Source organism: Gastrolobium bilobum, unplaced genomic scaffold, assembly GCF_033153095.1.
Source record: "Gastrolobium bilobum isolate Gb01-03AN ecotype WA unplaced genomic scaffold, APGP_CSIRO_Gbil_v1 utg694, whole genome shotgun sequence".
Lineage (NCBI taxonomy): Eukaryota > Viridiplantae > Streptophyta > Magnoliopsida > Fabales > Fabaceae > Gastrolobium > Gastrolobium bilobum.
Genome location: NW_026895750.1, coordinates 101,508 through 113,960, shown reverse-complemented (window position 1 = coordinate 113,960; position 12,453 = coordinate 101,508). Strand labels below are relative to the sequence as shown.

General features: G+C 33.2%; 2 protein-coding genes across 3 annotated transcripts; both read left to right on the top strand.

The window, feature by feature from the left end:
* Positions 1-492: 492 nt before the first annotated feature.
* Positions 493-4,132, top strand: LOC133295628 (uncharacterized). 2 transcript variants are annotated; one of them, XM_061494473.1, is made up of 5 exons: positions 493-768; positions 2,121-2,238; positions 2,635-2,685; positions 3,005-3,056; positions 3,667-4,132. In XM_061494473.1, the coding sequence occupies exons 2-5, from the start codon at positions 2,125-2,127 to the stop codon at positions 3,852-3,854; spliced, it is 405 nt and encodes a 134-aa protein (XP_061350457.1). In that variant the 5' UTR covers positions 493-768; positions 2,121-2,124; the 3' UTR covers positions 3,855-4,132. The 2 variants fall into 2 exon arrangements, with proteins under 2 accessions (XP_061350457.1, XP_061350458.1); XM_061494474.1 differs by lacking the exon at positions 2,635-2,685.
* Positions 4,133-5,155: 1,023 nt separating this feature from the next.
* Positions 5,156-12,020, top strand: LOC133295626 (PH, RCC1 and FYVE domains-containing protein 1). The gene is made up of 7 exons (XM_061494471.1): positions 5,156-5,500; positions 5,753-6,437; positions 6,932-7,141; positions 9,442-9,552; positions 10,728-11,096; positions 11,189-11,296; positions 11,478-12,020. Exons 2-7 carry the CDS (start codon positions 6,099-6,101, stop codon positions 11,808-11,810), a joined length of 1,470 nt encoding a protein of 489 aa, XP_061350455.1. The 5' UTR covers positions 5,156-5,500; positions 5,753-6,098; the 3' UTR covers positions 11,811-12,020.
* Positions 12,021-12,453: the final 433 nt, after the last annotated feature.

Here is a 12,453-nt window from a genome sequence, read left to right as displayed (position 1 = left end):
GAAAGTATTTTACTTAGACCCAACCTATTTAAGTCAAAGTCTAACCCAGCTCATTTACATCCCTAATTTTAATATATTTGTTTAAAAGTCACATAAAATTCACATTAATAAAAAATTTATTAAAATAATCAAGTTTTTAACTTTCAAAATTCATACTAATAAAAAAATTCATTTAAATCATTAAATTTTTAAATATTAATTTTTTTATTCTTGATTTAAATTTTAAAATCGTGATTAAATATTATTGAATTTGGATATTCTCTAATTTTTAAAATCCTAAATAGATATCATATAAATTTTGTGGATAATTTAAAAATACTAATTGAATAAACAAAAAAAAATGCTAATTGAATCTTAATAGATTTTTTATTCAAAAATAATTCATTAACATCTTCTAAAATCTTAATTGAATTTATCCGTTTAAAAAATCCAGAAAGATTATATTAAAAAAAAAAAAAAAAAACTAAGTCCTTCAACCATGCACCCACACACTACACAGCTCTCAAAGAACACAAACACATTCCAAATTCTGCAGAAATTGGAACTCACTCACACAAATTCATGACTTAAGAATTGACGCAAACAGAAGGGAGAAGAAAGAGAAGGAAGCAAATTTGGGGGAAGAAAAGAGAAGGGTTTGTGAAAAGTGGAAGCTTTCTACTGTTGAATAAAAGGGCTTGTTGTTTAAAAATTGGAGCAATAGGTGTTGAAGGTTGTTCCTTCCACATTTCGTAAGAGGAAATCTTCAGCAATCTCAAAGGGTATCAGGTAATTTTGAGTGACTTAAATCCCTTTCTGTTCAATAAAAGCTTTATCTTGTAGGTCGCTGAAAATCTTGAAATTTCGAGTTTAGGAACATGTTTGTAATTTTGACTAACTAAACTGTAGGTTGTGAAATTATTTGGAAGTGGTTAATGTGGGTACTATTACTGTTTGCATGTGGGGATTTGTAAGGAAGTAAATTAAGGTGATCTAATGATTGTATTTTGCAGTAGAATCGTGTAGAAATTTCTGCTGTTGCTCTGTATTCGAATACCAGCCCATATTTTAGAAAAAGGCTACTTTTTTTGGTACATACATGTTGCGTAATTCCCAGAACTTATTAGTGTATTATTATATGATTGAGTATTGAACTGTGTGGAAAAGTGCACGCTTGAAACGTGTGTGTGTGTGTGTGCAAGATATTCTTACATTGGTGTAAGAATAAAAAATCTTACTCCAAATCTCAGTCATTGATTTGCTTCCATCTAACGGCTTAAATATCTAATAATTCAGAATAGTAAGATATAAATGGGATCAACAACCAAGATTAAGAGTGCAACTTATACCGTTGAAAAATGACCCATATATATATATATAAGTTGAAAAATGACCCATATATATATATATATATTACTTAGAAATAAAATTTTCATTATAAGTTCTTTGTAAATTGTATGACCCTTAGCTTATGGTACTTTTTTAGCATGTGAGGTGGATGATTTAAGATCTCCACTGGATGCAGAGAACATGCTTGTTTTTGTATTAGATTAATCTAAGTTTATGCTTCATTGATAATTTTGAGTTAATTATTCATCTTATCACCTAGAGGAGAGATGTATAACTTGATGAGCAGTTGTACTACCATGTGTACAGGTGATAGGATGGATAGTTTTTGGTCTGTAATTAAGGGTGTGAACCCATACTGATGTAATACAGATTGCTGAACAGTTTGTCTCCCTATAGAGATATCACCATGCTTGTATGTGTTCAGATTCCCCTTTTTGGTAGCAAAGCTTCCTTCTGTCTTTGTTAATTTATTTTTTTTCAAGCTAGCTATGGGGTGTTACAATCTCCAACTCCAATTCAATTTGTTTTGTAAGTTTATTTGTGCTCCTAGTTGAACTAATCTAAATTCCGGTTTTTGTACTTTGAAACTAGTCGAACATTTTCCTGTGGTTCTGTTTTTTTTTTATTTTTTATTGTAAAGCAATTTATTTTTTAATTGTTTTGGAATACCCTTCAATGTGGTTTTTTTTTTTTTTTTTAAATTTAATTTAATCATGTATTTAAAGTCTCTTTCTTCCTTCATTTTTAGATTTGCTATGGTCTGTTTGTTTTTAATTCCAATCGATGCACAGGAATATGGAGGCAAATCCACCGCATGATCATGAGGATCAAGAGGAATATATTTTGCTTGATTTGGATGGTGTTTCTGGCCTAATTGATCTTCCACCAAATGCAAAGTATGTTCTAACTGTAAGTTCCCAATCTGCTACACATACTTTCTTCATGTTTTTCATCGAATGTTTATCAAATTATCAACGTTGTAAATTTTTAACACTAGACCGTTATTCTTTTCTTGGATAAAAAGGATTATTTATCTTGATTCATACAGCATTTACCATTTCAGCTTTCTAAACATGTTTGACTTCTGGAGTGATCGAACTGTGTGTTTATAAATGAACTTTTTCTAGAACTTCTTTGGATATATACTACCTGCTAGATAAACACCAAACTTGTACTTTCATTACAGGGTTTTTTTTTTTTTTTCTTCTTTGTTACTTGTATTGTTCTTGTAATTGTTGATCCATGAGTTACCTTATTCATTTATTATATTCAACCATAGTGAAGTATATTTATTGTTAATTATAGGGCCTTGATACATTAAACCCAGTATTGATCATTGATGACAAATTCAAGCTGGTAAGTTACCTGCTTTAAAATTCCTTGGCCATGTAGAATTTTAAGTAATATTTTGATGCTCTCATATGAATCTGTTGAAGCTATTTAGACGTAGTTATAAAATCTGTCCATTTGTTTAAATGCATGTTTCTTTAATGTTATATATAGGCAGATAATTATAATGTTGAATTTCAGCTAGAAGTTCCAGCAAGTTAAAGTTATTATTTTGCATTTGATAATTTGAATTAAAACTGGGGGTTGAAATTACTTTTTTTTGCTTTTCCCTTTTCACAAGTTCAAATTACTTTTAAGCATTGTTATGGTTCCTTGTTAACTACAGATTGGGGAATATGAGGAGACAATTGGCACGTGTATTGCCTTTACAGAACAAGGTGAGTTACATTTCATGTTTTCATACTCGCTTCCTTCTAAGAGAGAACTGATTTCCAAAAGCCGATTCTTCTTCCATATTTCCTCCAAGTGACAGATTTGCAATGTCTGGATTCCTGTTTTCATTGACAATGAAGAATCATTGTTTTTTAATTGTTATTGGTACTTATCCTAGTAAAGAATTTGCGCAATTTAGTGACGCGGTCAATTAATTTCTCGCAGCCACTCTTTAAGCTTATTTAGTAGCACCTGTCAGTTGATGCTGAATCTCACCTCCTGTAGTCATATGCACTATTTACTCCATCTTAATGATTTAGTATATCTGTAATAGCAGACCCAAAAATAAACTTACAGAAGTTTCATCGTATGAGGAACATCTCTGCTTTGTATCTTCAATGTTTTTCTAGCTGCCAATCAATTGGTGAATTTGAATTTTTGGCAGAAGAATAGCTAGACTTTAATTGCTTGATAATGATGCCTTTCAAATTTTACAGTTAAGATACTCATTATTATATGGAAGACATGCTTCTGTGAAACTATTTTAATTTCATTTGCTTCACACTTGTGAGAACTGCCCAAAATAAGTTGTTTGATAAAACACCCTTTGTGCAGATACCCCTGTGGTTCATGAAGAGACAGGACCATCTGAAGTGAACCTTTTCTCAGGAACAAGAGTAATTGATTCAAGTCAACCTCCTACAAAGCAAGTGAGACCTGTGTGTCAGCTTCATAAGGTTCTCAAGTTTAAAATATCACCTGATTCTGAAATTCAGAGTGCCACAGCAAAGAAAGCCAAATGAAACTCGAAACATTAACATGGGAATTGATGGCAATTTTGTGTACTTTGGTGGGCAATGTCTTGCTGGTGATTTGTGTAGTACAGTGGCAGCAGTGCGGAGAGCTTTTTCCATTGGATTTTATTCTAGATATGTACAGAGAACCTTTTTCAATAGGGGGCACATTGTTCTTTGATACATGTTTAAGGAACATGCCTTATTCAATTATTTATTATTATTATTATTATTATTATTATTTTATTTGGTGATAAAAAAAATCTCGTAATATAAGTAGTATTTTATTTCATAGTAAATTACTTTTATATTTATACTTTTAATTGTAATTTTTATTTTAAAATCTATCTGTGTTTAAATAAATGAAATTTTTCACTTTTATTATTAACCATTGATGTTTAAATAAATGAATAAAACCTTGATTTTTTTTATAGGGACAAGATAGTGTTACTATTAAATAATGTCACTATCAATATTACTATCATATTTTAACCGTTGATTTCTGCCAATCAATGATTATCATTTATTGTGAATTAATAAGTTTGATATATGGAAATAATAACTATTGATTGACGAAAATTAACGGTTAAGATATGGTAGTGATATTGATAGTAATATTATTTGATAGTAACAATATCCTATCCCTTATTTACAACGTAACAAAATTTTTGTGGTTGAAACACTCTATTGTATAAAAATTCACATGATTTAGTAAGGTGGAATTAAAATGAGATGATTCATTCCCACCCTTTGTATAAGGGATTGTGATCCAATTAAAAAAAAAATGACCTATGTATAAAAAAAATAAAAAAATCGACCCAACAATATATATATCATAAAATAAATCAACTTGAATTCATCAATTATGCAAGAGCTTCAAACCTCTCAAAGAAAAGTATGAATAGTGCAAAGAAATTCTTATTACAATGCTTCATTTCCCTTTATTTACATAAAAGAAAGTGACACTTGGCGTCACAGAAAAGCGAGCTTCATTAGTGGATACTGGATACTTGCGCGACTATAGCAAAACCAGAATGCCCTGTCGGTGACGCAGTTTTTGTTGACGTGGCGACATTACAGAGCACCATGCGGGAACAACCTCGAGAACAAAACAAGAAGGAATCTACGCAGGTACCACCAACGCCACCATGTTTTTTTTTTTTTTTTTTAATAATCCAATTGGTTATCGCTTCGTATCAGTGTAATTCAGAGCAATTTACGTTATTAAGACTTTAAATCCTTTCAAAGATGATTTAACACACACATACGCTCACATTTTCAGGTTTCATATGTCAATTGAACTGCCATTATTATTTGTTTTTGTTTTTTTTCATTCCTTTTCACGCTTCCAGAATTCCATAAAATTCCACGCCCTCAGATTCCCCAAGTTTTCTCTCTCCTCTCTCTAATGATCCAAAGTCCACACTCTACACACAAATATTAGATAGAGAGAAAGCTAGGCGTAGAAATGGGAAAATGCCCCATACACAAACACACCTAGCAAAACCCTAACTTTTTGTGCTTTCGTTAAAGACCCACCAAACCAATCGCACTACCTTCGATTCTTATTTCCGATCTTGCACCTTTATTTTTATTTTTTTATTCTTCGGTTTTCTGCAAAAGCTAGTTCCTTTCACTTTTTCTCTCTCTCCTGGGTAGGGCTTCAGTGCTTATTCACTTGCTTTATTTTAAGCTCCTTGATTGAATTCAAGCTCGTCCATTCCGATCTCAAACACCCACCTTTTTGTTTTTTGGAATTTCTTCAGCAGTTACACATTGAATTCATTAGATCAGTGTTTGATTTGGATTTATACTAATTCGTGGTTGTTGTTGTTGTTTGTTTGCTTGCAAAAGTTCACTCTTTTTTTTTTTTTATAAGGATCTATTTCTGTTTTATCAATTTGCAGGTGAAGAAAGGTTCCTCTTTGATCTTCTATTTTTCGTGGTGATTTAGTGGGGAGTTTGATTAGTTCTCTTCTGATGTTTTATTTCCAATCACTGTTTCAATCATTACCCGCTAATTATCCATCATCTAAACCTCCTTTCTCCTACTCAATTTCCCATATTTTTCTTCCCTCCGATGTGTTTTTCATATGCTGCTTCAATTGCCTGAGATTTCGTCTCAAAATCTGATGCTTTGTTCCGGAAAGGGGGAGTAGGTGGTTGCTGTCACTGTGAATCTATCTGCAGGTTCTTTGAATCACATTTAGTTTTCTTTGGTGGGACTAAAAAAAAGATAAGAGGCTTTTAAGGATGGGAGATCGTTATAGACCTGTTTCCATTGAGGAATTGCCTTCACATTTGGTTTTAGAAATTCTGTGCTCCGGTAGGCTCAGTGCAACAGACCTTGTTTGTTTAGAGTTGACTTCCAAAACTTTTGGTGGTAGCCATGGCTTATACCCTTTCAAGTTTAAGTCCTTGATGGACTTTGCTGCTTTTCAATTATGTACCTCCCATGTTATCTATTCTAGGATGGGTTTGAATTCTCAGAGGGAGCTATATGATCGATGTGGAGGAAACTGGAAGCGAGTTTTGAGGTTCCTGCAGGCTGTGGAACAATCCTCTGAGATGGTGGAGACATTATCAGGCAATGTACTATTTCATTATATCAATCAATTACTTTTGTTAGCTTTTTGAGGGGAAAAAATGGAACTATTTTCTTACTTGAATCAAGAGTTGCTATTTTCTATTTTGATCCTATAAGAAGTAAGTTCCTAATGGGTGGGGATGTTTCCTCTTTGCTTTTCAACCCTAGGTTTTTTGAACAGAACTTATATTGCATGGTTTGGCACCATATCTTTCTCTTTCTCTCTCTGTCTCTTATGTAATAAGCGATGTAATAGTGCATCTGTGAAATGATCAGAAAAGAAAAAGAAAAATAAATGAAGTTGGATTTTTAAATGTGACGAAAATATGTTTCATAGCACCGTATTATATAATGATTTTTTAAGAAAAATCCTCATACTTTGGATAATTTTATTATTATTTTTTCACTTGCGTTTCTTTTAGTCTTCTTACTGCCTTTTTTTTTTTTAAGAAAAGTTGTGGAGTTGTAAATGATGATGAAAAAAAAAATTTATTCGTAGATGCAAATTACAACTGGAAAGTATCACACCTTGTTGATCAGCAATTCCTCTGTCTACTCCTGTGGTTCTTGTTTGTGTGGTGTACTTGGTCAAGGGCCTGAAACAACACAGTGTGTAGCGTTTACCCGGATTGATTTACCACCTTTGGCACGTGTGGTTCATGTTTCAGCCTCCTATAACCATGCAGCTTTCGTGATGCAATCTGGTGAGGTATGCAGCGGCTTAACATTTACTCAATTAGTTATGACTCATGAGTAAGTCATTAGTCCGGAACATAAAATATATGTTGGTCTGGTTGTGGTGTCAACTGATGCAGCAGCTTTAAGAATGGAGATATAAATAAACCAACCATTATTAATCTTGTATGTTACATTTTTAAGCTTATGAGAAAGTAGGTTTTTTGACATAATCTCTGAACCAAGAATTCTAGAATCAAGAGTTTGATACCTACCACCCTCACTCTCCTGGAATAAGGTAAGGCTTCTCCTTTATCATGCTTCAAGCCCGAAAGGCTTTTGGATGGTGGGGGAACATATTAGAAGATATAATTAAAGCCACTTTGGGGTTTAGTACTAAAAGCTTTAGTGCTTTACATATTTCTTGACAAAGAAACAATTGTGCTTTTCTAAGAAATGTGTTTTTTCTTCTTAAATTAAAGATTTTTACTTGAAGCTAGGAATAGGATATGGGAAATGTTTCTTTCTTGTCACTCCTGTGCCATTCCAGTCCTTGTATTTATGAGCTTGTTCAGTGTCATTTTGTACTGGCAAACTAGAGAGAGACATCAGTAGCTCAGAACATTTTACGTTGTGGTTGTTCAATTCAACATACTCTGCATCCAGGTTGCAATTTAGAGTTTGATTGACTTTGTCGCCGGAGAGCTTTTATGTAATTCCTTTTAAAGGAGGGTGTTAATTTTACTCATGTTTTGAAGTACACATTGTAGACACTAGCATGAGTCCAATTTGGACAAATTATGAAGTCAAGTCGCAAAATTTCTCCTGAATTGACTAAAAAGAAAATGAATACATGAGGTTCGGGTAAAGAAGCTTTATGGGAAAAGAGAAAGAAGATTTTTTCTCTGGGGACTAGGATAGAATAAGTTGGCAGAAGTAAGGTCAGAAGAAGGGGGAACCATTAGGGCAGGTTCAAGTCTCAATATTATTTCTTTCATCTGTCTTTCCCCTGTTTTACTTCTGTCCTTCAATATATTCTTTGTTGTCTAAAGATTAAAAAATGTTATAGTGCCATTACATGAATTGGGTTAAATGGGTGAACAGTATGAAGTCTATTAATTTAATGACTCATCCACGCTTGTTTTCAAACTTCTTTTTTGCAGTAATTGTTAAAGGCTTGAATATAAATTTTCTGAAAATTTTTAGTAATTGAGATAAAACTGCAATCCTTCTTCTATTACAAATAAACAGTGATTGGGCTGCTGGTAGAATCTTTATGAAAATCTTCTGCTCCCAAAATATGAAACTTCTATTTTAAATGTTTTCCACTTTGCTCTCTAAAATGCAGGGTGTAGATTTATTTACACTTTTTCCTTTAACAGTGGTCCACTTGACTCTGTAAAGTGCACCCTGCACTTAACATTATCTTGTTCCTAGGATTGGAACAGATTTGACTTTGTAGTTTTGTGAAAATGATTAAAAGACAGGTATTAATAGGTGGTTTTACTATTTCTAATGTCTCTTAGTATGAGCAACATCATATTAAAATTTTGTAATTTTTGTCTATCAATTAAGATTTTTCTGATAGAACCCTTCCAAGTCCAAACAATTCAACTCACAATAACACAGAAATTGGGAAATAAATTCTGGAATCTTGTATTTCAAATTTCAATGACAGAAAATTACAAGATATGGTTCAGGCTTGAAAGAAACAGAATTACAGTGACGAAAGAGTCTACAATTACTTGTGAAACTGTAATGCAGAAAAGGGAAAATTACAGTAAAAAGAAAGATAGTGTAGAGCAATTAGAGAGGCTCTACTCTCTCCCAAGTCCCATGTCCAAGCAATATCCAAGATGTTTCTCATGCTCCCGTCCCTCCACTACTTATTTAGCTTTTCCCTCCATTTCTTCCCTACCGTTTTCTGTTTTAGTCACACCTAACAACTCATTTGCTGACTCATCCAAATTGCTTTCCCTAAATGCCCTCAAAGGTAGTATCGTATCAGTTTCTTCCTCTGGGGTTCAGTTTTATATCAAGAGTCTGGAGGGATAATGCAAATGATTTGGAAATGATGTATGCAGTACCTTCACTCATTAATGTTCAAGAATAACTGTGTGGTTTAATTGGTTCAACTTAGCTGCAAATTTATTATGATTCATAAAAGCTCTATATATACTGCTAGTTGTATAGATTTTTCTGCATGTTCCATAGTGACAACTCATATCTATTGTTGTTTATTTTTCCTGGAATTGAAAAGGATGGTTTCAGATTGTAAAATGATTAATAATTGTTTCCCTCATAAGCTCACGACTTCACCTTTGACTGGTGCAGGTATTCACATGCGGAGATAATTCATCTTCTTGCTGTGGGCATAGAGATACAAGCCGGCCAATTTTTAGGCCACGTCTTGTTGAATCCCTGAAGGGGATTCCTTGCAAGCAGGTAAACTGCCACTCATCACCATCAAAATATTATTTATAGATGAGAATGTTTGGCTGAGTTTAAAGTTAATGGTTGGTAGCGTATTATATGTTAATATTAATCTCATGGGGTGGCTAATCTGACTTTTGTCTACGGAATAAATAGCTCATTCCAAAGCTCACTTTGCTTCTATTATTTATAATTTTTTCTGCCTTGCAATATGTTTAGATCTTAGTCTGATATATTTCAAGGTTGGTTACTTGTTTTAGTCATACTTATTAATCTTGGATAGCGGTGCGTAGCGACTGACCCTCCAAACTGCTATAGCACTATAGCGGGTAGAGCTACAACACTACTGTGCAAAGTATATCTAAGTGATACACTAAATTGTACTTCACAAATATAAAACTTAAAATATGAAAATGTGACATAAAAAACAAATTTGAAGGATCTCAAACTCAAACATAAATGATTTCAAACATTAAAATTCAAATCATAAGCAAATTGAAGGAATTAAAGTCTCAAATAATGTAAGACAACAAAATAAAGTGGTAAAATTAGTCAAAATTCAAACTGTCACTTAATTAAAATGTCAAAATTAAAGAACTTAAGGAACTAATCATAATTGAAATCATGAATATCCAAATCTCATCTTCACTTCCACTTGTATCTAAGTTGTAAATCTCTTCCTTCTACGACGAGAACACTTTTGTAGAAACTACTGTAGTGGCGCAATAGCACTGCGATTCAGCTGTAATAGCGGTCACTACATCTGCTACACTTCGCCTGACCGCCGTGGCGCTGTTTGTGGTGGGCGGCCACTGCACCGCAATGCAACTCTGCTTTAGCGCGCTATAGCGGGGCTATTCACAAGTATGGTTTTAGTTTCTTACTAAGTTATTTTAAGGGGGTTCTTATCTCTTTGATAAAAGTGGTTTGTCATATATTCGAGACATTGTGTTGTTTCAATTGCAAATCCTGTGTTGAGTCCAAACAACTGTCCATGCTGATAGGCATAAGATGTTACACCAGTTTGCTGTGATGTGCTGTTTTCTCATCATACTCTTCCAATTTTATTGCATGTCCATTAAGGGACGAGCTTTTCAATTCTATTTTATTTTTTTTTATTTGTTGCACGAATTGTGTTTTTCTAAGGTCTCCTTTTTAAGATATTGAAGTACATGAATGTCTATCAGGTTGCAGCAGGGCTTAACTTCACAGTCTTCCTCACTAGACAAGGTCATGTTTATACGTGTGGAACCAACACACATGGCCAACTTGGTCATGGTGACACTCAGGACAGACCAACCCCCAAAATGATTGAATTCCTTGGTAATGTTGGCTCAGTTGTTCAGATTGCTGCCGGACCAAGCTATATCTTATCTGTCATGGAAAATGGAGCAGTGTACTCCTTTGGATCAGGTGCTAATTTCTGTCTTGGCCATGGCGATCCACACGACGAGTTTCAGCCACGTGCTATTCAGAAATTTAGAAGGAAAGGTATTCATGTTGTCCGTGTATCTGCTGGGGATGAGCATGCAGTGGCACTTGATTCAAATGGATTTGTGAGTTTCATTGGACTAGATAAATTTTCAACTTTATTTGTTATACTTGGTTTGGATTGTTTGCTCCAATGTTTCTGTTACTGATGGTCCAGGTATATACATGGGGCATGGGATACTGTGGTGCTTTAGGCCATGGAGATGAGATTGAGAAGACAACTCCAGAGATCTTGACTAGTCTCAAGAGTCACTTGGCTGTTCAGGTATTATAATTTATATCCTTAAATTTGTTCAATTTGTATTGAGATAAAATGGTTTACAATAAGAAAATCTATTCTTTGCAATTTGGTTTTCTGAAAATCAAGTGTTTTTCATCCTTTTATTGTGATGAGATTGCTTAGTCCTATAATATTCATACTTTAAATGCTTATTTGTTACTTGTAGGTGTGTGCAAGAAAGAGGAAAACATTTGTTCTTGTTGATTCTGGTTCAGTCTATGGCTTTGGCTCAATGGGATTTGGTAGCCTGGGATTCCTGGATAGAAGGATATCTGATAATAAAGTCTTGAAACCTCGAATATTAGATACCTTGAGAAGTCACCATGTTTCTCAAATTAGCACTGGCTTGTACCACACTGTAGCAATCACTAGCCGTGGACAAATTTTTGGCTTTGGAGATAATGAGAGAGCACAACTTGGTCATGACACATTAAGAAGCTGTCTTGAGCCCATTCAAATTTTCTTAAAAGATACATCTGAAGATATAGAAAGCATCTGAGTGAGATACTTCAAAAGCAAATCACCTCTTTTTATGTATGGTTCTGGCATATCAGTTCCCTGACTTTTCTACTATGATAAATACTGGTAACTTTTTCTGTTTTATATTGTATTATAGTTTTTAAAAAAGTAATTATAATAACAGGTTACATTGTCCCCATTTTTCAATATGCTATAGGGTGTGATTTCATTTTGCTATGAAAATCCTGGATCTTTCTTTCTTTCTTTTTTGTGATTAGTAGGAGATTATCTTCTATACATACCTAAAAGTGTATGGGCCTGTTATCAAAAAAAAAAAAAAAAAGTGTATGGGCCATGTGAAAATAAGAGAGAGAAAAAATTATGGATTTTTTTACACTTTTATGTATATTAGGAGATAAAATTATTTCTTATAATATGAAAAATATTAATCTTTTTTTTTCCTGCAACATTTTATTAATGGATAATGAATGCAGTGTCATGTCAGATTTAATTTCCTTTCAGGTACTTTTTTGATAATATTTTTGTTTCTATAATTTCTATTCATTTGGGTTTGTGATATTTATAGTTTTTTTAAGTTGATTTTTTATTTATTTGAGTTTTGGTCTTTCGAGACCAATGCCTTGATAAGTGGAATCATAATAATCAGTTTTTCATAAAAATAC